This window comes from Sus scrofa, chromosome 9, assembly GCF_054392235.1.
Source record: "Sus scrofa isolate SSC_HxYL_T2T_F1_AM1 chromosome 9, Sscrofa_HxYL_maternal_Yorkshire_Landrace_v2.0, whole genome shotgun sequence".
NCBI lineage: Eukaryota > Metazoa > Chordata > Mammalia > Artiodactyla > Suidae > Sus > Sus scrofa.
The window spans coordinates 126,526,589-126,553,767 of record NC_139391.1 but is presented as its reverse complement, the minus strand read 5'-3'; the positions used below and the strand labels follow the sequence as shown (position 1 = coordinate 126,553,767).

Here is a 27,179-nt window from a genome sequence, read left to right as displayed (position 1 = left end):
AAGTTTACTGAGATGTAGATTCTCAAATCACACAAAAACAGAACTGAATGATGGATATTACACACATTCTTCAAGTATGAAAGCAATGAAGGAGGGCCAAATGCATTTCTACATACACTTCTAAAAGAATGGATTTCTCTGGGGACTTCAACTAACCTCTTGAATGCAAAAAATGGAGAAAAAAAACAAACCAACTATTTTGGTAAATATAGTACTTTAAGAGCTAAAATTGCAAATTAAGAAGAAAATAAGATTTGATAAGCTAACAAGCCAGGAATTAAAAGTTTTAAATTAAAATATCTAGTTTGTCATTGTTGCTAGGTGGGCCTTTTCATGTCTCAGTTTTATTTCCACATTGAACTACACTTGATTTTCAATAATTCTTATCTTTCTTTGAATTGAGAGAAATGTTGTAACTACTTATCCTGAGAAATAGCATAGGTTGAAAATGTACATAATTAGATACAAAATCTGATTAAGGGAGAATTTAGAGATGCTGATAATATACTCACAGCCATTTTAATGTCTTTATGTCTCAGTTTTTATCAGTTGCTAAGACAATAAAGACTGATTCACATAACTCAAGCATAACCAATAAATCACTTTAAAATATAAAAGTAACTTAAAATATTAAATAATCTATTATTTTTAAGAAATTCCTTTGTTTAATCAAAAAGCTGTAGAGGTAGCATTGTGTAGGCATTTGTGTAAATCTCTAGTAGATACAGTGAGATTATTTTTTCTAGTTACATACCAACATGTTCAGCAATAGATTCCAGGGATCCTCTGGAACGTTCTGAGTCTGTCAGTGATTTCCAGTTCTTCGCTGTTTCAGATCTGAAGTAGAAAAATTAATGAACAGAAATAAATGTATTGCTGATAACTACAATAACTGGTAACAAAAACCTGCCAATTCTTAGACAACTACTTCTTCATGAAAGGAAGTATTCCAACCTTTGCCACGTTCATCAAGCCAATTACTGGCCATCATCATTCTAAGTAGATGATGTTGCCTCTTTTAATGAGAAAAACAGAGGTCATCAGCAAGAACTTTCTTATCTGTATTCACAGCCATCCCAACTGCCTTTCCACCTGTCTGCAGGGAAGAAAAAGATGGGTCTCTCACACTGTTCAAACTTCTTTCTGCCCCAAATCCCATTCACTTCCACAGCCTCAGGGATGGTACTCCTCAACTGTCCATTCTCTTTCCTACAATCTTTAGTCCTTCAGTCTGGAGATCCCCCCCTCAGCTTATCTGTATGCCTCAAGCCTCAAGGAATAGTCCCCTTCTCAATTCTTTATTCCTCCACCTGATGCTACTGTCCTCTTTTATCCTTTATGCTGACAAGAAGAACTACATTCACCATCTTCATTTTCCTGCTTTCCTTTTATTTGCTAAATGATAATATTTGGCTTCTACTCTTACCTCTTTATAATTCCCTTAAATGGAGCTATTTTTAATCATACTTAATACTCAGCTCCCTCTTATTCTCTCTGAACGCACACCTCCTTTGGGTGAAGAAGGTTCATCCAACTGTCACTATACTTATGGCTTCTACCACCATCTATACGCTGATCATACCCATGTATCTTAACCCTGGCATCGTTCCTGGATAATTCCACTTAGATGAACTATAGATACCTAAAAGTAACATTTTAGAACCAAAATCATAAGCTTCCCACTTTCCTCTTAGGTTATCAGAACTTTGACTCAATCAACTACTATCCAAAAGAATCATGGGAGTCATCCAGCTTTACCCTGCTTCCCTATCTAGCACTTTAATTAGTCATGTATACCTATATTCCTAAAATCTACCTCCTACCCTCTGTTCTTATTACAGTGGATTATCTGAGGCCTACTACTATTATTACTTTGTTCTTTTTACGGCTGCACCTGAGGCACACGGAAGTTCCCAGGTTTGGATCAAATCAGAGCTACAGCTGCAGGCCTACACCACCGCCATGGTAACACCAGATCCAAGCTGCATCTGTCACCTACACCACAGCTTGTGGCAACGTTAGATCCTTAACCCACTGGGCAAGGCCAGGATCAAATGCACATCCTCATGGATATTATGTTGGGTTCTTAATCTGCTGAGCCACAACAGGAACTTCTTTCTTGCTTTTTACAGCCTAAACTATTATTATCCCTGCTTCTATCCTTCCTTCATATTATAGTTAGAAAAACCTCTAAAAATAGAAAGCTGATTCAATCATTCTCTGGTTAAAATCCTTCAGTAGTTTGGTTAAAAAAACTGTAAGACCATTCAATAGTACGTTATGTACAAATTAAAAGAAAACTTACATATAATGTAATATAATGGAAAAACATAAGTAACAAAAATACATACAAAATCTAAGTATAAAAAAATCCCAGAAGGAAATATATCTAATTTTTGACATTTGCTGTTTTGGGATAGTTAGCTTTTTTCTTTTTACCACTTACCTCAATATTCTAGTAGTAATAATAATAACAACTAATACATAGTACTAATTGTGTGCTAGGTCCTAAGTTAAGTCTTTTAACCCTCATAACAAGTTTATTAGTCAGATGTTGTTATAGGGATATAAATCCCTTATATTAAAAAACTAAAGTACACAGAGGTTAAATAACTTGTCTAAAATTAAATAGCTAGCTGGTACAGAAGACAACCCAGGTAATGCTAAATTAATCATAATAAACCTGTATTTTTTCACCTTTAAAGACTTCGTATCTTCCAAAAGTAAAACAGAAACTACTAATGAGTGAGTACAAGGTTATCACAATTTGTTTTTTATTTTTCCAGTCTCGAAAACTTCTAACTCCAGCAACATACTACTATGGTCAGTTCTCATGATATGCCAAGCTCTTTGTGGCTTCTGTTCCTTCATGAGCACTCCTCTCTCTGAAACAGCCCTTATTTCTCAGTCACACTCACCTACCTAACCTCTACTCATTATTCAGAATTTAAATATTACAACTTGAATTTTTTACATACTATATTATACATTCTAATGGCACTGCTTTGTATCTTCTGTATTTGCATTCACTGGTTGCATAATACTCTACCCCAGGAAACAACCATCACTGACTGGGCTATTCACCCATTTTTGGACATAAAGATTGCTTCCAATGTTTTATTATTATTATTTTTGCTTTTTAGGGCTGCTCCCACGGCATATGGAAGTTCCCAGGCTAGGGGTCGAATCAGAGCTATAGCTGCCAGCCTATATACTTTCCTAATACTTTCCTGACAATTTTTTTTAAAAGTTTAGACATTACACTGAGCTTCAATGGCAGTAAGTGTCTTAAGGGGTAAGCACTTAGGAATACAAATCCCAATGAGAGAGAAAGGTGTGGTTGGGAGTGTGAAAGTATAGCACTGCAAAAATATTTCTTAGTCATTAGCCATTCAGCCACAGCAAAGCCAGATCTGAGCCACGTCTGTGACCTACACCACAGCTCATGGCAACACCAGATTCTTAACTCTCTGAGTGAGGCCAGGGATCGAACCTGTGTCGTCATGGATGCTAGTCAGATTCGTTTCTGCTGAGGCATGACAGGAATCCTGTAATGTTTTATTACTTTAAAAAGATGTTATGAGAAACATATTCATACAAATAGGTATTTCTGGTTGCCCATATCTTCTCAAGCTAGATATTCAGAAGTGAAATTACTGAGTCAAAAGTTACAGACTGTTTTTGACTTTTGAAACATTGCCAAATTGTTTTTCAAAAGAATCACACCAACTTACAATGCTATACTAGCAATTCTAGAGAGTATTATTTTCATTGCACTCACCAGTTTTCAGGACTCAAAATATATATTTAAATCTGTACATTATAAACTTGATTTGTGATTATATCATACATAACAATTTTATTTTACTAAACCTAAAAATATAAACCAATATTTTTACTTTTATAATTTTACAGTTAACTTAAAAAATAGCTTCTACTAAAAATCTTTCCTTACTCCTTTCTCATATAAAGCAGAATATACGTTATCAAAATTTTCTACCTGTGTAGTGGAAGGGGCTTGATCTTGGGTTTTTCAGAAGCTGAGGAGAGTGTTTTAATCTGAGGCTTGGCTGTTGGTGACGTTTCCAAATCTCGGCTAAGCTCGGCTTCAGTTTTCTTAATGAATTCATCATATGACTAAGTTTAGAAAAATCAGAGGAGTTACTATACAGAATTTTTAAAAAATACCTTAAATTATAAAATAGTATATTTTGTCGTAAAATATTCAAACAGTAAAGAAGATGTAATATAAAAATATTTTTACCTGCATATCATTCCCCAGAGTTCTAAAATCAGTTACTTGTATATTCTTATGTATATTCTATGTATAATTAAGATGTATAATTATAATAATAATATCGATTAGGAAATGATAGTCTCAGTCTATAAAATTTTAATACTTACAAAGCAATAATTCAGGCCCTGTCACATTAAAAAACTTCTTTATATGATAATATAACTATTCTTTAAAGGGTGTCCTAATACTTTCCTGACAATTTTTTTTAAAAGTTTAGACATTACACTGAGCTTCAATGGCAGTAAGTGTCTTAAGGGGTAAGCACTTAGGAATACAAATCCCAATGAGAGAGAAAGGTGTGGTTGGGAGTGTGAAAGTATAGCACTGCAAAAATATTTCTTAGTCATTAGCCATTCTGCAAATAAAACTTCACTAATTTTTAATTCTAATTTGTATTAGGATGGGAAGCCCTCCTTCTATAAGATAAACCTCAATTCTAGGCTAAAATCCCTATTTTTTTATCTCTCACATTTAAGACTTGGGCTAAAATCACCATTTTTATAACTATTACCATCTATATTACCTTCCTCCAAATTCTCAATGTTTTGCCAAAGTAACTTCTGGTATTAAACATATACAACAGCTAGATGATCTGGTTAGCTAGCTATATATGAGGACTATGACTTCTCAGACCTGAAAGCTGTACTTAATAATGAGTGCGGTTCTTAATTAAAAATGTGATCAAATAAAATCCACAAGTTTTTTTCATATGAACGGCTATGTATTATACATTTTTCTACCATATACTACAACTGTAAAATCTAACTAAAGAACTTTGTTTTATCTTTAATTAAACTATTTAATAAAATGTTGAGTGAGAGGGATCCATATGGCACTTCTCTAGCTATCTTTTTGGTTGACATATCTTTTTTTTTTTTTTTTTTTTTTTTAAGGGAAGCACATGGAAGGTCCCAGGCTAGAGGTGGAATTGGAGCTGCAGCTGCTGGCCTAGCAACTCTGGATCCAAGCTGCATCTGTGACCTACACCACAGCTCCCGGCAATGCCAGATCCTTAACCCACTGAGTGAGGCCAGGGATAGAATCTGTGTCTTCATGGATGCTAGTTGGGTTCATTAACTGCTGAACCATGACGGAATTCCATAGCCACTGAATCTGAACCACTTTTCTTACTTCTAAACATTTAAGCAAGTTACAATTCCTGTTCCCGTCTCTGTAGTGTGTACCTGTATAAATGACTATCTTCTCCACATCTGTTAGCAGGTCTATTTTCTATGTGGAAGATAGTGTAGTATAATGGTAATAAGGGTGCAGAATTTGGAATCCGAGCCAGACTAAAATCCTACTTTTAACACATGTGAGCTGTGTTTCTCTAGATATCATTAATCTCACTGAAACTCAGTTTCTTCACCTGTTAAACAAGGATATCCACACCTTGCTGCTTTGAGGGTAAAATGAAAAAGTAATTAGCTGAGTTCCTAGCACATAAACAGGTATCTGAACATCTGATGATTAAATTAATAAATGTAGGAGAAATATGTCTGGTGTTACCACACAGGATAATTAAAAACCCAGAAATTTTGGCTAAACATAATGAGTTTTTTAACTCCTGAAGCACCTACAGTCCAACGGTGAAACCAGCTGCCTTGAAAATCTGAAATTTGTTATTATTGGAAGTATATGGGTAGAAGCTGAATGATCTCTGGTGAGGCCATTAGAAGGGTTTCTTATGTAAGAGGTTCAGACCAATTCTATAATGAAAGTGGTATAGGAACACCAGGTTGGCAGAATGCAAGTATGTTCTAGGGAAGCACCTAGAGGCAGGGAGATTTAAGAGGCTACGCATACAACAGAGGCAAGGGCCCCAAAGAGGTCACAAGGGCCCCAGATAGCCTGATGGTAGTAGGAATGGAAAGGAACAAGCAAGAAGATTTATTTAAAAAAAAAAAAAAAAAAAAGAACCAATGGGATTTGGTGACTGAATGGATAGGAGAAAACAGATTGAAGAAAACATAAAAACCAGGCTTCCAGACTGGGGCAGAAATCAGGGACGGTTGCTAGAGTTTGGAAGGGAAGTCAAATTAGTTACTATTTAGGAGCCATTCAAATAGTACAGAGTCATACTAATAAGTTGTGTGGCATGAAACATCATGCTGCTTATTTAAAAAAAAAAAAGGCAGTAACAGTTCCAATAACTAAGATTATTCGTCTAATGGCTCTTTGCGTAAGACACAGATATCAATCTTTCTTTCATAGTCTTAATCTTTCTTATTTAGGAAAAAAAACCTTACTTGAATACTATTTACTTTAATACTTGATCTAATACTTAACATTTAATTTAATATTTAATGTTTCAAGTAGGAGTTTGTTTAGATAGCCTCAGATTTTTTTCTTCTTAAAAAAAAAAACAAAAAACAAAAAACAAAAACCCTAAATCTTTTAGGTTAAACGTGGCAAACAGAGTGAAAAATCCTAATCCATTACTTTATTAACAATACTAAAAACAGTCACATATACATTAGCCTTGATATGAAACCCCCTTTCATCCTATGTCTAACCTCCAACTGTTTGATCAGACTGGCTTCTTGGGCTTTTAGTCTTTCCTTTTGCCTTTTTTTCTGTTCCTTCTTCAGCTGGTCCACAACTGATTTTCTTTTGCGCAGCTCATCTTTCAGGGCTCTGATCCTACCTTCAATGTCACTCTGATCAGATGTAGTTTCTGAAAGAGATATAAAATCTTTTTATTTAATTTTAACTTAAAAATGAAGTCAGTAACTACTAATAAAAAACACCAATGTAAAGTCAACCTTATATCTAAAATATCAAAATTTGAGCTTCTGAAAAAATTAGTGATCTGCATCCTTTCCCCTAAATCTGTTTTCCTATTTATTTCCATATTTATTTTTCCCTAAATCTGTCTTCCTATTCATTTTCACTTTCTAACCGCACTATTTGAAAATGCAAATAACTCTCAAGGTACCCTGTCTTGATAAGATAAAGAGACTGAAGTTGAAAAACCTTTGGTTAGTAAAATTTGCACATTCTGTAACGGTTTATTTCCCGGTGACAACATAGCCCTATTTAATTGCACTTCCTCTTGGTTATTACAGATAGTTTTAAAGTCATATTAAAATCAAACTGGAATTTTACTGCTTTAGACTTTGAGGCATCAGCTGACATCTTACTATCACATACAAGGAAAGAAAAAAATTATAAAGAAACATACTCTGCAGTAACCTTTCTTTGGAAGTTCTTAAAATATTTAAAATAACTGAATGAAGCTAGACAAATCTTATTTTCTTCCCAACAATTCAGACACATATATGTGCACATACAAAGCAGGTGTCCAGTCATAGCAAAATAATGAAAAAGACATTTAATTGTATCATGCACATCTTATGAAAATGAGTATCATTTAAAGATACTGTTTATTTTGCTACACATGGAAATTACAAAGAATGAAAATGACTATTCCTTACATCTCCTTGAATAACACAATAGTTTTATTTCCATACACCAATGGCGAGTGAGACATTTAATAGTCTTACAAGAGAAATACTATTGCATATAATCTGAAGACTCAGATGTACACCATAACATTATACCATAAACAACCAGGTTTTTTTCAAATACTTCAGATTAAACTGCATAGAATTAGTCACAGAATTTATTTTCAGTAAATAATAGTATTTTTTTGAAATGTGATCTAAATATCTGGGTTAGAAGAATGAAACCCAAGTCCTAATTTAGGACTAATGTTACATTAGGAAAACTGACTGATGTCCTAACTAATGTCCTGGATAATGCTAACCTAAGAAAAGTTATACCCATCTTTTATTGGGAGGGGCATCAGACTGAGCCCTTAGCATGGCCAAACTTCATGATTTATTGATCAATATTCATAATATGAAGTAATAATAAAGGCCATTTTCCACTCTGGATCTACTACTAATAATTGGTAAGATGTTTGAATACTAATGTGGAAATTAAATAAGGTATATACAGCATGTAGCACAGTACGTGGAATACCATAAAGCTTCATAATTGGCAGTAGTATTAGTACACATAAAACAAACACTTTTATGTAGCCATATTTTATAGAACACTTTTTGGGTTAAAGCTAAAAAAGGTAGTAGTGAGAAGAGAATATGAAGAAATTAAAAGAAAAAATTTAAATTAAAAAAAATTAAAAGAAGGAGTTCTCTTGTGGTACAGCAGGTTAAGGATCTGGCATTGTCACTGCAGTGGCTTGGGCTACTGCTGTGGCAAAGGTTCCATCTCTGGTCCCGGAACTTCCGCATGCCAGGGGCATGGCCAAAAAGAAAAAGGCCAAATGATTTATAGTGACAGAAAAGAGATCAGTGGCTTCTGGAATCAGAAGTTGGAGGATATTTACTATAAAAAGGCATGGAAAAAATTAAAAGAAAGCATGAGGAATAGGATATCTTCCTCATGCTTTCTTTTAACTTTTGAAGAAAATAATCAATTGGTTTCAGAGTTAAAAGTCTCTGAACATTAGTGGTAGGCTTTACAGTGATTCAATTGGTAATTCTAGTATAACAATTGGGGGTAGTAGGACTGCAGGCTGAGCTAAAAATTATAATCCTTCTAGAATGAAGTATAAACCCATACCTTTCTGCCTTCTAAAGCTGTGTATACTTTTAGCTTGATAGGCTTCATGCGCTTCTAAAAATTTAGGTGTTACTTTGATAACACTTTACAGGAGACCATTATACTCCCACAGACTTAGTTTCACTTTTGTTCCCCAAATGATTATTTTAAATTAATGTATTTTTAAAACTAGATATGTGAGCAGTTATTTTTAAAAATAAAAATACCTTTATCATCTATGATCATAAAGATTTGAGAGCAGATTATGAGAAACTTCAAGTTTCAGATGAAAGACTTTGGGAACTGTTTACAGTTTTATATATTAAAGAAACCAATATTGTACAAATGAAGGGTAATTAGAGATTAAATAAAAGTCTATGAGAGTGAATGGGAATACATTTTATATCTGCCCCAATCTAATATTACTACATAGTGTTTATCATCAGTAATAACTAAGAGAATCTTGAGAAATTTTATTTTTTATCCAGGCAACTCTCTAGATGAACATACTGTCTTTACGTAATTCTCACCTATAGGGTTTTTTGGAAGGTGGGAGGCAGGAGAGGTGGCAGGTAAATGATACTTCAGTTTGTTGAAACACATCAAGATAGAGTAACTTAATCAAAAATTAAGTTTCTGACTATTTGACACATGCTGACTGAATTACCACTTCCATAAATACTGCATAATAATGATGCCATCATGAACAGGTAGATGGTGTCTAAAGTTGAGAAATCTCAGAGCTACTTTTCTAGAGCTATTCTTACTTGAATGTTTTACCAATAAACAATACCTTATAAATATTATCACTAATCCTTGCTGCATAACTCATGCAAGGATGGTTAAGATATTACTGCATTCCTACAGATACAGAAGATTATCTGATATGGGACGGACATTTGAAGAAAATCACCAACTGAGTTAAGATGAGAACCCATGTTTCCAAGTATCTAAGTTTAGGTCCACTGACACGTTACTCTACTGGCAGTAACTTTTCACCAGAGTACATGAAAGGCAATATATAAAAATATTAATCATTTTCAACAGATAAGTAGGGCAGATAACATTCTTCAACTGGCTTGATCCAGTAATTCCACTTCTAAGAATTTATTCCTACTGAAATATTCAACAGGAATATATAAAAATAAAGATGTTCATTATAGCATTATTTGAAATTTTGAGAAATTTGAGAAAATCTATATGATTGTCATTAGGAAAATGGTTAAATAAATAATGGCATATCTACCCTTTGAAATATTATGCAGTTATTCAAAGAATAAGGGAGATCTATATATGGCAAGGGAAAACATCATGATTTACTACTGTTTAAAATGCTGAAAACAAAGAGGTTACAGAATAGGGTCAAAGATCAAAAAATTAATAATATTTTTGACTTTTCCTTTACTAAATGCCTATTCTCAAAAGAAAACTGAAAATGAGTTCAAGAGACATATACTCAGTATGGTATTAATCTTCCTCAGAATCCTCTGGAAACCAAACACTGTCTGTCTAGATATGCCTCCCAAGATCCACTCCTTGAACCAAGTCTTTTAGTGTAAAGGCTGTTCATTCTTTCAAATCTATATATTACTACAGAGATTTACAGTAGAAGACAGGTTATGGGAGAACAGATAATGCTTCCCACTGCCATGTGCAGTCTCTTCTTTACCGCTCCTTCTCTGAAACTTAGGCTCTCCTGCTCTATCACTTCTTGTTTCTCTCACAGTCATCATTAAATCACTCAAGAAACACTTAATAAATGTCTACTATGGGCAATGCAAAGTACCTGCTGGGGGCTGACACAAAATATAGACTCTCCTTTGTAGCAGTTTAAATTCTAATAGGGGAGACATGCTGGGTAAAGTCTGGTTACAATTTATGTGTTGTCTGGTATGACAAATTGAAACACAGAGCACTAGGGTAACACATAAGCAGTGCCTAACACACAGAAAAAATTCAACAAATGTCTGATAAATAAATGACTCTCCATTAAAACCCAAGAATATAATGATTTATCATATTTTACGTAATTAGGAATATAATGATCAACAAAAAGCAAAGAATCATATGATTCAATTTTGGCAAGAAAAAAGCCTTTACAAATGAAACAAAGAATAACACTTTACCAGATATAGTTAGACAAAGTTTATTAAAGAGGAATTCAAATATACTGCAAAGGAAATGAGCTCCTCCTTGTTAGTCTTACCTGACTGTGTCATAGATAATGACTCATCAGACCAACTATAACAGTGTTGATGGGACTTGACTGGTAGACGACATTGTCCTCCAGTCTTGTGACTTGCTTTGCTAGACTCCTGCTTTGACACAGGTGTACAGCTTTTGGGAGGTGACTGTGCAAACAGAAAATCAAATGGGAATTATTTTGTGATAGTTGTAAAATTCTATTTAAAATTCAAAATACTAACCAGTTAAAGATAACGTTTACAAGGAGTTTTAAATAACTTACGAAATAAAAAGTGAAACAAGTTTGCAAATCATACAAAGGATCTCATTTTTAAAGGTACAGAAAAAAGGCTATAGAAAGTATGCTTTTAAATATCTATGTGTACTAAGTGAAATAAATCAGACAGAGAAAGACAAATACTATATGACCTCTCCTATAAATGGAATCCAAAAAAACCCAAACTCATAGAAAAAGAGATCAGATTTGTGGTTACCAGAGGTGGGGAGGAGAGGGGGGGAACTGGTGAAATTGGTCAAGAGGTATATGCTTCCAATTATGAGACATACAAGTAGTAGGGACATAACATACATCATGATGACTACGGTTAACAATGCTGTATGGTATATCTAAAAGTTGCTAAAAGAGCAGATCCTAAAAGTTCTCAGCACAAGGAAAACATTTTTTTTTGTAACTATAGGAGGTGATGGATTTTTTTTTTTTTTTTTTTTTGTGAGCCCACACCTGTGGCATATGGAGGCTGCCAGGCTAGGGGTCAAATCAGAGCCGTAGCCACCCGCCTATACCACAGCCACAGCAACTCAGGATCCAAGCCGCATCTGTGACCTACACCACAGCTCATGGCAGTGCAGGATCCCTAACACACTGACCAAAGCCAGGGATCGAACCCACATCCTCATGGATGCTAGTTGGGTTCGTGAACCACTGAGTCACGATGGGAACTCCCAAGGAGGTGATGGATGTTAACTGAACTTACTGTAGCAATCCTTTTACAATACTTGTATGTCATTAGGCTGTTCATGGTAAATTCACACAGTGCTGTGTGTCAATTATATGTCAATAAAACTGAAAAGAGGAGTTCCCGTCGTGGTGCAGTGGTTAACGAATCCGACTAGGAACCATGAGGTTGCGGATTCAGTCCCTGCCCTTGCTCAGTGGGTTAACGATCCGGCGTTGCCGTGAGCTGTGGTGTAGGTTGCAGACGCGGCCCGGATCCCGTGTTGCTGTGGCTCTGGCGTAGGCCGGCGGCTACAGCTCCGATTAGACCCCTAGCCTGGGAACCTCCATATGCCGCGGGAGCGGCCCAAGAAATAGCAACAGCAACAACAAAAGACAAAAGATCAAAAAAAAAAAAAAAGTATTATTGTTGGGATACTCTACTTATAAGGCACTTAGCATACTTCTTGGCACTTGGGAAGTTAGCACTCAATCAGTATTACTTTTTAATTATAAAAGCAACTTTAAGACACATTAGCTTTGATTTTCTTATATGTTCCATTCTGAATTGAGGTAGATTCTTTTTTTAAACACAAAGAGGCTTTAATAATGTTTGTGTTCACCTATAATATTTAATACTGTTATGCTAATCCTCTCATATACTTTATAAAATCAAGTTTAAAAAGAAAAAAGTTGCTAGTTTAAGTTTTTACCAGAGAGTTTTTTTTTTAATTGATGTATAGAATTAAAGACAAATGTGGAAAACCTTTTTATTCTAATAGTGACCATTAGTCTAATTTAGATTCTCTATTCATTCCAGATATGCCTTAAAGAAATAAAACCATGGAGTTCCCATTGTGGCTCAGTGGGTTAAGAATCTGAATAGTATCCATGAGGATGCAGATTCAATCCCTGGCTGTGCTCAGTGGGTTAAGGATCTGGCATTGCCATGAGCTGCAGTGTAGGTTGCAGATGTGGCTCAGATCTGGCGTTGCTGTGGCATAGGCTGGCAGCTGCAGCTCCGATTTGACTCCCCTAGCCTAGGAACTTCCATATGCCACAGGTGCGGCCATAAAAAAGAAAGAAAGAAAGAAACCATTACTTCTATTCTGATAAAGACTTACAGAGTTATTAACCAAATTATAGAAAAGGCTCACCAGTACGGATTAAGGTCTTATTGTTTCTACTGTATGACAAAACACAGACCTTAATAAGAACTTGTATTTGTTCCACATATTATTTTTACTGAAGTAGCTATCCCCTAAATATTAAAAACTTAATAGCATATAATTTTATAACTGCCATTAAAGCTAAAATTTATATATTTATAGATCTTCAGTAGTCAATGAAAAGCTTTATTTCTACTCAAATGTCATGTACTGTACGTTACAGGTATGGGTGATAGTCTATGCTGTCCTTAATAGCAAGAATATAACTATTAATAATATACCTTTCAGACAAGATTTTTTTCTAAAGAAGCCTTAAGATATAAATAAACAATAACTTACATTTTTACTAGGAGAGGTAGAAGATTCCAGTTCTTGTGAAAAAACCATATCCTCGGTAAGTACACTGTGATCTGGACTCTCAGGCTGCTCTTGAACTATAGACTCAGATGGTATATACTCGGCAGCGGGACTGCCCAATTCTTCTGGAATAGAGCTTTCACTGTGTAGATGCGAGTAGGAAGGTACTGGAGATTCCATTTCACTCACTATTTCTAGAAGACAGGGTGAAAACAAGAAAAAGTATACAATCTTGGTCAAGGGAAATGTTCATCTGTTACACTTAAAATTTGTTTTTAGTGTCATTTAGATATGATTTTTAATTCCGTCACTTAATGAATCTCATCTACCACAGCATCTGTTAGTCTAAGAATATGGGCTGATGTGAACTGAGAGGATTATATTATATAATATGTAAGCAGCAATGGTAGCAACTGACACCCTGCATGTCTGTGAAGATGTAGAGCAACTGCACTGGATATCTTCACGTAGGATGGAAATTAGTCCAACCACTTTGGAAAACCATTTGGGAGTATTGGGCAAAGATGAGACACTCTATGATCTGGCAATTCCACTCCTAAGTATACATTCCCAGAGAAATCTGTTATACATGCAGCAGAAAACATGCACAGTTATTAGCAGGATTGTTATAATAGTCAAAAGCTGAATGAATAAATTGTGGTATACTTATAAAATGAAATGCTACACAGCAATAAAAATGAATGAATTGCTTCGATGGAGATACACTATGAATTTTACTTAGTACTTTCAGAATTTGTAGCACTGTCTTGCCTCTGGAATTTCCCGTCCATTATGGCCTCCTCTAAGAAAAAAAATACTCTTGACACTAAACAAAAAATTCTTGATATTAGACTTGTAAATCTGAAGAATGTACACTGCTTTCCTACTTTGTCACTATGGATATAATGCTCCATGGGATTAGGTTATATCACACTTTGTATCAATACCAACGACAACACTTGATATACTCAATTCCAAAAATGTCACTTATGATATTGGGCCTGAAATCTGTAAAATAAATTCATTTAACAAAAGAACTTCCTATACCCCAAAGAATGTTTTGCTTTAATAAACAAAGATGATTTAAAATTTAAAATATATTTTTACATTGTGTATGTGTAGTATAATCAGAATGGTTGAATAAATAATGTAGGAATTCTAAAAATCCTCATGAATATTCATCTTTTCCAAGATAGAATGTGGGTAAAATTTTAAATGGTTTAGAAAATGATTTAATTTCATGTATTGGGGAACAGAAGAATCCTCTACATTTCTGTTTTATAGCCCTTCAACATATTTTATTTTTGCTCAATAAGCAACATATACTGATTTTAAAAGTTCAAACAAAATAAAAATTGTATAAAGAAGATGAACTTGAAGTTCTCATTGTGGCTCAGCAGAAACGAATCTGACTAGCATCCACGGGGACACAGGTTTGATCCCTGGCCTCGCTCAGTGGGTTAAGAATCCAGCATTGCCATAAGCTGTGGTGTGGGCTGCAGACACGACTCAGATCTGATGTTGCTCTGGCTGTGGCGTAGGCCAGTGGCTGCAGCTCAGATTCAACCCCTAGCCTGGCAACCTCCACCCACATGCTGCAGGTATGGTCCCTAAAAAAAAAAAAAAAAAAAGATGAACCTCACCTGTACCACAACCTCTTGAGAGAGAACCACAAAGCTCCTCCAATCTGATGTCTTTCTTTTCTTTACTTTTGGGGGGTTTTACTTTCTTTACTTTTTAGGGCTGCACCTGCAGCATATGAAGTTCCCAGGCCAGGAGTTGAATCAGAGCTGCAGCAACTGGCCACAGCCACAGCCACACAGGACCCAAGCCATGTCTGTGACCTACACAACAGCTCACGGCAATGTCGGATCCTTAACCCACTGGGCAAAGCCAGGGATCAAATCCACATCCTCATGGATACTAGCTGGGTTCACTACTGCTGAGCCACAATGGGGACCCCATCAATCTGATCTTTACGGCAGATTTCATTTTGGAAATCTTCATTTTTTGTCCTTTCCCTTATTTTTGAAATTAAATAAGTAGTACAAGAAAGTAGTTTTTTAACAAACAAACTTCAAATAGGACAGAAGGATGTACAATGATTACTTCACATGCTCATCTCCAACCACTTCCATCTGCCCAATTTCCACACCTCAAAGGTAAACCAATGTCAATCAGGTAGGAAAGGTAAATGTCTTTCTAGACCTTTTCCTATATTCTGACTTTTTAAAAGATCTATTTTTTAAAATTGTGGTAAAATATATGTAACATATGGAGTTCCTGTCGTGGCTCAGTGGTTAATGAATCCGACTAAGAACCATGAGGTTGTAGGTTCGATCCCTGGCCTAGCTCAGTGGGTTAAGGATCCAGTGTTGCCATGAGCCGTGGTACAGGTCGCAGACACGGCTCGGATCCTGTGTTACTGTGGCGTAGGCCGGCAGCTACAGCTCCGATTCGACCCCTAGCCTGGGAACCTCCATATGCCGTGATGTGGCCCTAGAAAAAGACACACACACACACACACACACACAAAAAAAAAAGATGAAAAAAATATATGTATAAAACATAAAATTTACTATCTTGGTCAAATTTAAGTGTATAGTTCGGTGGCATTAAGTACATTCACATTGTTCTATAACCGTCACTTCCTTCTCTAGAACTTTTTCATCTTCCCAAATTGAAACCCTATGCTCATTAAATAATAACTCCTCCCATTCTCTTCTCTCCTCAACCTTCTACTTTCTGTTTCTCTGAACTGGACTACAAGGGTACTGCATATAAGCTAAATTATTCAATATCTGCCCTTTTGTGACTGGCTTATTTCACTGAATACAATGTATTCAAGATTCATCCATGTTAGCACGTGCCAGAATTCCCTTCCTTTTTAAGGCTAAATAACATTCACTGTATGTATATGCTACATTTTGTTTATTCATCTATTTGATAGAAACTTCGTTTGCTTTCATCTTTTGGTTATTGTGAATAATGCTGCTATAAACATGGGTGTACAAATATCTCTTTGAGAACTTGCTTTCAATTCTTTTTGGTATATATTCAGAAGCGGAATTTTTAGATCATATGGTGACTCTATTTTTAATTTTTTGAGGCACTGCTGTACTATTTCCATAGCAGCTACAACTATTTTACATTCCCACCAGCACTGTACAAAGGCTTCAATTTCTCCAAATCTTCATCAACATTTTTTTTGGGAAACAGCCGTCCTTACGGATGTGAGGTGGTATCTCACTGTATCACTGACTTTCGAAGACAAAGTTACATGTAGAGAGGAGTCTAGCAATATATGAAAACTTTTAAAGCTATATGGACTACCTCAGTCAATTTTCAGCATTTCTTTTAAAATACATCCTTATGTAAGGCAACATAAAATGAAATGGAAAAAACACTAAAACTTTGTAAAAGTAATCTGTAGGTACTGTCCAATATGATAGCCATCAGCCTCATGGTGCTAAATATCAATTAAAATTAAAATTAAATAAATTCAGTTCCTCAGTTCTACTAGCCAAATTTCAAGTGATCAACAGCATTTTAAAAAATCAGGCTTTGAGACTGAGATCAAGATGGTAGAGGAGTAGGATGTGGAACTCACCTTCTCCCACAAACACAGACACACACAAAAAATCTACATGTGGAACGATTCTCACAGAACATCTGCTGGCAGAAGACCTCAAACTTCCAAAAAAGGCAAGAAAATATCCACATAACTGGGTAGAACAAAAGTTTTAAAAAAGAGAAAGAGAAGAGAAAAAAGGAATCAAGACAGGATCCGCATTCCTGAGAAGGAGCTGTGAAAGAGGAAATGAATCTACACACGGGGAGACTGACTAGTGGGGAGGTCAGCTGGGACAGAAGGGGAGCCTCAAAGCCTCAGAGAAAAGCACAGTAGCCAGTCTAAGGTGGGCACCGCACAATCGGTACCACCGCCAAGTGCACCCCAGCCTAAAACACGTGGGTAGGAGCTAGGCTATGGATGTCAGTTCCAGGGAGAGAACTAGAGTTGGGGTTGAGGAAAGAGCCTGAGGAGGCTAGCCAAGGGAGTACAGGAGGAGGCCTGGGCCTCTCAGAGAAGCAAGGTGCCACTGTTGGGGAGTGTGTGTGCAGGGGAGAGCCACAATGAGGACTTCTTTCACAGCGCACACAAACACATGCTCTCAGGTGGCAGAGCACCTTTCATGAGGGCTATAAGGACAAATGCAAACTGCCACAGCCCTCTTGTACTTCAGAGGTGGACATGGCCCACTACCACTGAGGCTCCCAAGACAAGGCACTGCCTGCCACCCAGTCACCACAGGGGTTTCTGCCACAGAGGACTCTGCAACTGAGCGCCGCCTGTTGTCGCCAGCAACTTGGGAAGGCACACACCCCAATGTTGCTGCTGCTAAGGGCTCCACCTCCTTGGGGGTCACTGCCACTGCCAAGAGCCCTGATTCCAGGGGCCACTTGCTGCCCCTATATCCCTGTAGGTTGTCACCACTGCTGAGGGCCCAATGACCAGGCACCACCCATTGCCATAAACTCCCTGGAACCACACACAGGCTGTGCACCTGCACACCTTCTATCAAAGGGATAAAGGCCACCAAACACTGAGGAAACAGACACCAAACACCCAAACCAAAAGAAGACTTCACAACAAAAAAGTAGTAAACTCACATAAGCTACCCAGGGATGCTCACTCTTATAAACAACCCTCCAAGACAAGTAGATAACTGCTTTCCCTAAACCCACAGGGTAAGAAAAATATAAACAAAATGAAGAAGTGCAGGACCCATTCCCAGTTCAAAGAACAGGAGAATTCTCTTGAAGGAGGAAACAATGAAACAAATCTCTGCAGTCTAATAGACACCAAGTTAAAAAAGGAGGTAATGAAAATACTCGGAGTTCCCGTCGTGGCACAGTGGTTAACGAATCCAACTAAGAACCATGAGGTTGTGGGTTTGATCCCTGCCCTTGCTCAGTGGGTTAAGGATCTGGCGTTGCCATGAGCTGTGGTGTAGGTTGCAGACGTGGCTCTGATCCTGTGTTGCTGTGGCTCTGGCGTAGGCCAGTGGTTAGAGCTCTGATTCGACCCCTAGCCTGGGAACCTCCATATGCCGCGGGTGTGGCCCTAGAAAACGCAAAAAGACGAAAAAAAAAAAGGAGGTAATGAAAATACTGAAGGAATTATCGGATATCAACAGTAACACATATTACTTTAAAAACAAACCAGAAAGTGTAAGGAGGAGCCAAAAATTAGAAAATTCATTTGCTGAGCTCAAGGCATTGAATGGCAGAACGAATGGTGCAGAGGAAGGAATAAACGACTTGACAGAATAAGGGAAATCACCCAATTAGGAAAGCAGACAGAAAGCCAAATTAAAAAAAAAGAAAAGAAAAAAAAAAAGAAAGCAATATAAGACATCTATAGGATAATATAAAGTGTGCCAATCTACACATGATAGAGATCTCAGAAGGAGAAAAAAGAGTTTGAGGATTGAAAATATATTTGACGAAATTATGGCTGAAAAATCTTCCAAATCTAAAAGAGGAAACAGATATCCAGATACAGGAAGTACAGAGGGTTCCCAACAAGATGAACCCAAACAAACCTAAACCAAGATATAATAAAAATGGCAAAAGTTCAAGACAAGAAGATTCTAAAGGCAGCAAGAGAAAAACAAAGAGTAAATTAAAAGGGAATCCACATAAGGCTATCAGCTGATTTCTCTACAGAAATGCTATACGACAGAAGAGACTGGCAAGATATAGTCAATGTTCTAAAACAGAAAAATGGGCAACCTAGATTACTCTATCCAGCAAGATTATCATTTATACTAGTAGGAGAAACCAAGAATTTCTCAGACAATATACAAACAACTCATACAACTCAACAGCAATAAGAAGCAACAACCCAATTGAAAAATGGGCAGAAGAACTGAGGAGAAAATTCTCTAAAGAAGACATACAGATGACCAACAGGCACATGAAAAAATGCTCACTAATGAAAAAACATCACTAATTATTAAAAAATGCAAATCAAAACTACAATGAAGTCCCACCTCACCCCAGAGAGAATGGCCATCATTTATTAACAAGTTAATAAATAACAAATGCTGGAGAGGGTGTGAAGAAAAGGGTACCCTCCTTCACTGTTGGTGGGAATGTAAATTGGTACAAGCACTATGGGAAAAAGTATGGAGGTTTCTCAGAAGACTAAGTAAAACTAAATATAGAACTACCATCCTAGCATCCCCACTTTTGGACATTTATCTGGAAAAAACTTTCATTGAAAAAGATAAATGAACACAATCATTCAAAATCTAAGGGATGCCACAAAAGCAGTGCTTAGAGAGAAGTTCACTCCCAAAGACATTCTATGAAGCCACCATTATCCTAAGACCAAAACCAGACTAAGATGCTAGCAAAAAGGAAAATTACAGGCCAATATCTTTGATGAATATAGATGCAAAAATTCTCAACAAAATTTTAGCCAATCAGATCCAGCAACGTATTAAAAAGATCATATATCATGACCAAGTAGGATTCATCCCAAGTTCACAAAGATGGTTCAACATATGCAAAATCAATCAATGTCATACACCACATTAACAAAAGAGAAGTAAAAAACCACATGATCATCTCAATAGATGCAGAAAAAGCATTTGACAAAACCCAACATCTATTCATGATAAAAACTCTTAGCAAAGCGGGTATAGAGGGAATATACCTTAACATAAAGCCATTTATGACAAACCCACAGTAAATGTAATACCCAACAGAGAAAAGCTGAAAGCCTTCCCCCTAAAATCTGGAACAAGACAAGGATGCCCACTCTCACCTCTTTTATTTGACATAGTATTGGGCGTCCTAGCCACAGCAATCCAACAAACAAATGAAATAAAAGGTGTCCAAATTGGAAGAGAAGAGGTAAAACTGTCACTGTATGCAGATAACATGATACTATATATAGAAAACCCTGACTCTATATAAAAATTACTCAAACTAATTAATGAATTCAGCAAAGTAGCAGGATAAAAATCAACATTCAGATACTGGTTGCATTTCTGTATACTAACAATGAAATACTAGAAAAGGAATAGCTGAAAGAGGTGAAAGACATTTATGATGAGAACTATAAAACATTAATCAAAGAAATTAAAGAGGATTCAAAGAAATGGAGATATTCAATGCTCTTGTATTGGAAGACTTAATACTGTTAAATTTGCCATACTACCCAAAGCAATCTACACATTCAATTTGGTCCCTATCAAATTACCCATGACATTTTCACAGAACTAGAACAAACAATCCAAAATTTTATATGGAACCATAAAAGACCCAGAATTGCCAAAGCAATCCTGAGGAACAAAAACAGGAGGCATAACTCTCCCAGACTTCAGACAATACTACAAAGCTATAGTCTCAAGACGGTGTGTTACTGGTACTAAAACAGACATATAGAACAATGGAACAGAACAGAGAACCCAGAAATAAACCCAGACATCTATGGTCAACTAATCTTCAACAAAGGAAGCAAGAAGACAGAATGGGAAAAAGACGGTCTCTTCAGCAAGTGGTGCATATAAATCAATGAATCTAGAACACACCCTCACATCATGTACAAAAATAGCTTAAAGACTGAAGAATAAGCAAAGATATTGTAAAACTCCTAGAAGAGAACACAGGCAAAATATTTTCTGACATCAACCACGCAAATGTTTTCTTAGGTCAGTCTCCCAAGGCAACAGAAATGAAAACAAAAATAAACCAATGGGACCTAATCGAACTTCCAAGATTTTAAAAACAAAACTAAACAAAAGGAGTTCATGTCATGGCTCAGCGGAAATGAATCTGACTAGCATCCATGAGGACAAAGGTTTGATCCCAGGCCTCGCTCAGTCGGTTAAGGATCCAGTGTTACTGTGAGCTGTGTTGTACCTCACAGATGTAGCTCGGATCTGATGCTGCTGTGGCTATGGCACAGGCCAGCAACTACAGTTCTGATTTGACCCCTAGCCTGGAAGCTCCATATGTCATGAGCGCAGCCCTAAAAAGACAAAAAAAGAAGTGGATTGTTTTTGTATGTTTTGCAGTTTTTTTTTTTTTTTTTGTAGTTTGTGGGTTTTTTTGTTTTTTGTTTTTTTTTTTGGTAAGTTTTGCACAGCAAAGGAAACCATAAAAAAACCGAAAAGACAACCTAGGGAATGGGAGAAAATAGTTTCAAATGATGCAACTAATAAGGGTTTAATCTCTAAAATATACAACTAACACAACTTCATAGCAAAAAAACCCAACAATCTAATAAAAAAAATGGGCAGAAGACCTGAATAGACATTTCTCTAAAGAAGATATACACATGGCCAATAGGCACATAGAAAAATGCTCAACATCACTAATTATTAGAGAAATGCAAATCAAAACTAAAATGAGGTACCAACTTACCCCAGTCAGAATGGCCTTCATTAACAAGTCAACAAATAACAAATGCTGGACAGAGAGTCTGGAGAAAGGGGTACTCTCCTTCACTGATGGTGGGAATGTAAATTCGTACAACCACTATGGAAAGGAGTATAGAAGTAATACAGAAAACTAAACACAGAACTACCATCAATCCCACTCCTGGGCATCTATCCAGATAAACCTTTCATTGAAAAAGATACACACACCCCTATGTTCACTGTAACACACACACACACACACACACACACACACACACATGAATGACTGGGTCACTTTGCTGCACAGGAGAAATTGACAGAACACTGTAAATCAACTATAATAGAAAAAATAAAAATCTTTAAAAAGAAAACAAAATAGAAAAAGAAAATGATACATCCACCCCTATGTTCACAGCAGCACTATTCACAATAGCCAAGACATGAAAACAACCTAAATGTCCATCAGCAGATAAATAGATTAAAAAGATGTGGTATATATACACAATGGAATACTACTCATAAAAAAGAACAAAATAATGCCACTTGCAGCAACATGGATGGAAACAGAGACTCTCATACTAAGTGAAGTAAGTCAGAAAGACAAAGACAAATACCACATGATATCACTTATATATGGCACAAATGAACCTATCTACAGAAAATAAACAAATTCATGGACTTGGGAGAACAGACTTCTGGTTGCCAAGGGGAAGAAGGAAAGGAGTGGGATGGACTGGGAGTTTGAGGTTAGTACATGCAAACTATTGCATCTGGAGTGGATAAACAATGAGATCCTGGAGTTCCCGTTGTGGCGCAGTGGTTAACGAATCCGACTGGGAACCATGAGGTTGTGGGTTCGGTCCTGGCCCTTGCTCAGTGGGTTGACGATCCGGCGTTGCCGTGAGCTGTGGTGTAGGTTGCAGATGCGGCTCGGATCCCGCGCTGCTGTGGCTCTGGCGTAGGCCAGTGGCTACAGCTCCAATTCGACCCCTAGCCTGGGAACCTCCATATGCCGGGGAGCGGCCCAAAGAAATAGCAAAAAAAAAAAAAAAAAAACAATGAGATCCTGCTGTATAGCCCAGGGAACTCTATCTAGCCATCTGTAATGGAACATTATGGAGAATACTGTGAGACAAATGGAACATGATGGAGGATACTGTGAGATATATTATACTAGATAGCTAATTTGCTAGAAACGTAGAGCTCACCAAAATTGAATAAAAAAATAGATAATTTGAACAGACCAATTACTATAAATGAAATTGAATATGCAGTTAAAAAAAAAAAGGCAAAAAAACCTCCCTACAAATAAAGGTCCAGGATCACATGGCTTCACAGACAAATTCTACCAAACATATGAAGAACTTAGAGTAATCCTGAAACTCTTCCAAAAGACTGAAGAAGAAGGAACACTCCCAAAGACACCATCACCCTAATACCAAAAGCAGACAAAATACTACCAAAAAAGAAAATTATAGGCCAACATCTTTGACGAATATAGATGCAAAAATTCTCAACAGGAGTGTCTGCTGTGGCTTAGTGGATTATAAACCCAGCTAGTATCCACAAGGATGTGGGTTTGATTCCTGGCCCTGCTCAGTGGGTTAAGGATCTGGCATTGCTGTGACTGTGGCGCAGCTCATAGACACAGCTGGGACCTCGTGCTGCTGTGGCTGTGGCACAGGCTGGGAGCTGTAGCTTTGATTTGATCCCGAGCCTGGGAACTGCCATATGCCACAGGAGAGGCTCTAAAAATCCAAAAAAAAAAAATTCTCAACAAAATTTTAGCCAAGAAAATCCAACACATAAAAAAGATCATACATCACAATCAAGTGGGATTCATCTTCAAGTTCACAAGTATGGTTGAACATAAGAAAAGTCAAAAACCACATGATCATCTCAACAGATGCAAAAAAAGCACTTGATAAAATTCAACATCTTTTCATAATAAAAACTCTTACCAAAGTGGGTATAGAGGGAACATAGGCCAACATAATAAAGGCCATTTATGACAAAACCACATATATATATACTCAACAGAGAAAAGCCAAAAGCCTTCTTGGAACAAGACAAAAATGCCCACTCATCACTTTCATTCCAACATAGTATTAAAAGTCTTAACCACAGCAATCAGACCAGAAAAAAAAAAAAAAGGATTAAAAGGTATCCAAATTGGAAGAGGTAAAACTGTCACTATGTGCAGATAATACCACATATAGAAAACCCGAAGGACTCCACACAAAAACTATTCAATCTGATCAACGAATTCAGCAAAACAGCAGGATACAAGATTAACATTCAGAAGGTGGCTGCCTTTCTGTACACTAATAATGAAATATTAGAAAAGGTATAAAAAAGTACCTTTTAAAATCACACCCCCAAAAACAAATCACCTAGGAATAAACATGACCAAAGAGATGAAAGAAGTATATGCTGAGAACTGTAAAACATTAATCAAGGAATTAAAGAGGATTCAAAGAAATGGAAAAACTTCTCATGCTCCTGGACTGGCAGAACTAATATGGTTAAAATAGCCATACCACCCAAATTTAATGCAATCTCTATCAAATTACCCACAACATTTTTTCACAGAAATAGAATAACCCACATTTTATACAGAACCATAAAAGAACCAGAATTTCCAAAGCAATCCTGAGGAAAAGAAACAAAGCAGGAGGTATAACTCTTCTAGACTTCAGACAGTATTATAAAGCTAGAATAATCAAAATAGTGTGGTACTGGTACAAAAACAGACATACAGATCAATGGAAGAGAACAGAGAGCCAGAAATAAACCTACATATCTATGGTTAATTAATCTTTGACAAAGGAAACAAGAATACAAAATGAGAAAAAGTCTCTTCAGCAAATGAAGCTGGCAAAACGGGACAGCTGCAGGTAAATCAATGAAGTTAAAACACACCTTCATGCCATATACGAAAATAAACTTGAAATAGTGCTAAGACATAAGACAAGATACCATAAAACTCCTAGAAGAGATTATAGGCAAAACATTCTCTAACATTAAGTCATACCAATGCTTTCTTAGGTCAGCCTCCCAAGGCAATAGAAATAAAAGCAAAAACAAACAAATGGGGCCTAATCAAACTTACAAGCTTTTGCACAGCAAAGGAAACCATAAAGTGCAGGAAAGACAGCATAAGGGATGGGACAAAATAGTTGCAAACTATGCAAATGACAAGACCTTAATCTCCAAAATATACAAACAATTCATACAACTCAACAACAAAAACGAAAAACAACCTAATTTGAAAATGGGCATAAGACATACAGATATGGCCAGTAGGCACATGAAAAGATGCTCAACATTGCCAATTATTAGAGAAATTCAAATAAAAACTACAATGAGGTATCATCTCACACCAGTCAGAGTGGCCATCATTAATAAGTCTACAAAGAACAAAAGCTAGAGAGGGTGTGGCAAAAAGGGAATCCTCCTGCACTGTTGGTAGAATGTACATTGGTATGGCCACTATGTAAAACAGTATGAAGGTTCCTCAGAAAACTAAAAATAGAACTAGAACTACCATATTATCCAGCAATCCTACTCCTGGGTATATATCTAGACAAAACTATAACTGAAAAAGATACGTGCACCCCTATGTTCATAGCAGCACAGTTCACAATAGCCAAGATATGGAAACAACTTAAATGTCCATCAAGAGATGGATGAAGAAAATGTTGTACATATATACAATGGAATACTAACTCAGCCATATAGAAATAATAAAATAATGCCATTTGCAGCCAACATGGTTGCAACTAGAGATTATCTTATTAAGTGAAGTACGTCAGAGAAAGATGAATACCATATGATACCACTTATGTGGAATCTAAAATATGGCACAAATGAACCTACCTACAAAACAGAGACAGACTCACCAACATAGAGAACAGACTTGAGGATGCCAAGGGGGAGGAGGGATTGAATGGGAGGGACTGGGAATTTCTAAGCTATTACATTTAGAATGGATAGGCGTTCCCAATGTGGCGCAATGGGACTAAATGGCATCTCTGGAGTGCCTGGACACAGATTTGATTCCTAGCCCAGAACAATTAGTTATAGCATCCAGTGCTGCTGCAGCATAGGTTGCAACTGTGTCTTGCATCTGATCCCTGAATCCTGTTCTAGGAACTCCATATGCCACAGGGCAGCCAAAAAAAAAAAAAAAAAAAAAAAAATAGAATGGATAAACAGTAAGATCCTACTGTAGAGCACAGGGAAATATATTCAATATATTCAATCTCTCCTGGAATAGACCATGACTGAAAATAGTATTAAAAAAGAAAGTGGGAGTTCCCATCGTGGCGCAGTGGTTAACAAATCCGACTAGGAACCATGAGGTTGCGGGTTCGGTCCCGGCCCTTCCTCAGTGGGTTGACGATCCAGCATTGCCGTGAGATATAGGTTGCAGATGCGGCTCGGATCCCGCGTTGCTGTGGCTCTGGCGTAGGCCAGTGGCTACAGCTCCGATTTGACCCCTAGCCTGGGAACCTCCATATGCCGCGGGAGCGGCCCAAAGAAATAGCAAAAAGACAAAAAAAAAAGAAAAAAAAAGTGCTTGTGTGTGTGTATACACACACACACATGACTGAGTCACTTTGCTGCACAGCAGAAATTGACACAACGTTGTAAATCAACTAAACTTTAATTTAAAAAAATCAGGCTCTGGAAAAAAGTCAGAATTTTTTCCTGAAGAGTAATTTATAATGCTTTATGAAAGAAAGATACATGGCATAAACTCCTTACAAATGGACACCTGTCATGTTTCTTGGAGCCCAAGCTTATTTTTAATCTCTCACTGATATTTGATAAATTTAACTCTCCTGCCACGAGAGTTCCTTGTCACTCAAGACAGAATTCAGGAAATGAAACTTCCAGCCACCTTACTGGGCTTTGGAATTTAGACACTGGAATTAGGTGTCTCCAATCTGATGTCCCGGCAGAAGACTTCATTTTAAAATTGAGTAACCTGCAGAGGAAGGTTCCACATAGACTATTTTTAGGTGGCTTTTGGTAATGACAATGGATTTTTCAGTGCAAAGTGAGTCCCTGGTATAGAAGTGGCATTAGTAGGGAAATGAAAAAAAAAAAAACAACAGCAGGTTTCCATAGGGATCTGGTGAGTAGCAGTTAGAGCAGTTTTCTCATCAGGCCAGTATTGTGGTGTGGTTTTAGCACTACTCCTAGAA

At 36.8% G+C, this 27,179-nt stretch overlaps 1 protein-coding gene across 9 annotated transcripts in view; it reads right to left on the bottom strand.

Annotated features, from left to right (window-relative positions):
* The window catches only part of CEP350 (centrosomal protein 350), a 155,478-nt gene that overhangs the window by 18,169 nt on the left and 110,130 nt on the right, over positions 1-27,179 (bottom strand). For all 9 annotated transcript variants that reach the window (XM_084977816.1, XM_021063750.2, XM_084977819.1 and 6 more), the window contains 5 exons: positions 13,514-13,725; positions 11,073-11,217; positions 6,814-6,974; positions 4,001-4,137; positions 755-837 (listed from right to left, as the gene is read on the bottom strand). In XM_084977816.1, coding sequence (XP_084833942.1) covers positions 755-837; positions 4,001-4,137; positions 6,814-6,974; positions 11,073-11,217; positions 13,514-13,725 — 738 coding nt within the window. The remainder of the gene's footprint in view (positions 1-754; positions 838-4,000; positions 4,138-6,813; positions 6,975-11,072; positions 11,218-13,513; positions 13,726-27,179) is intronic.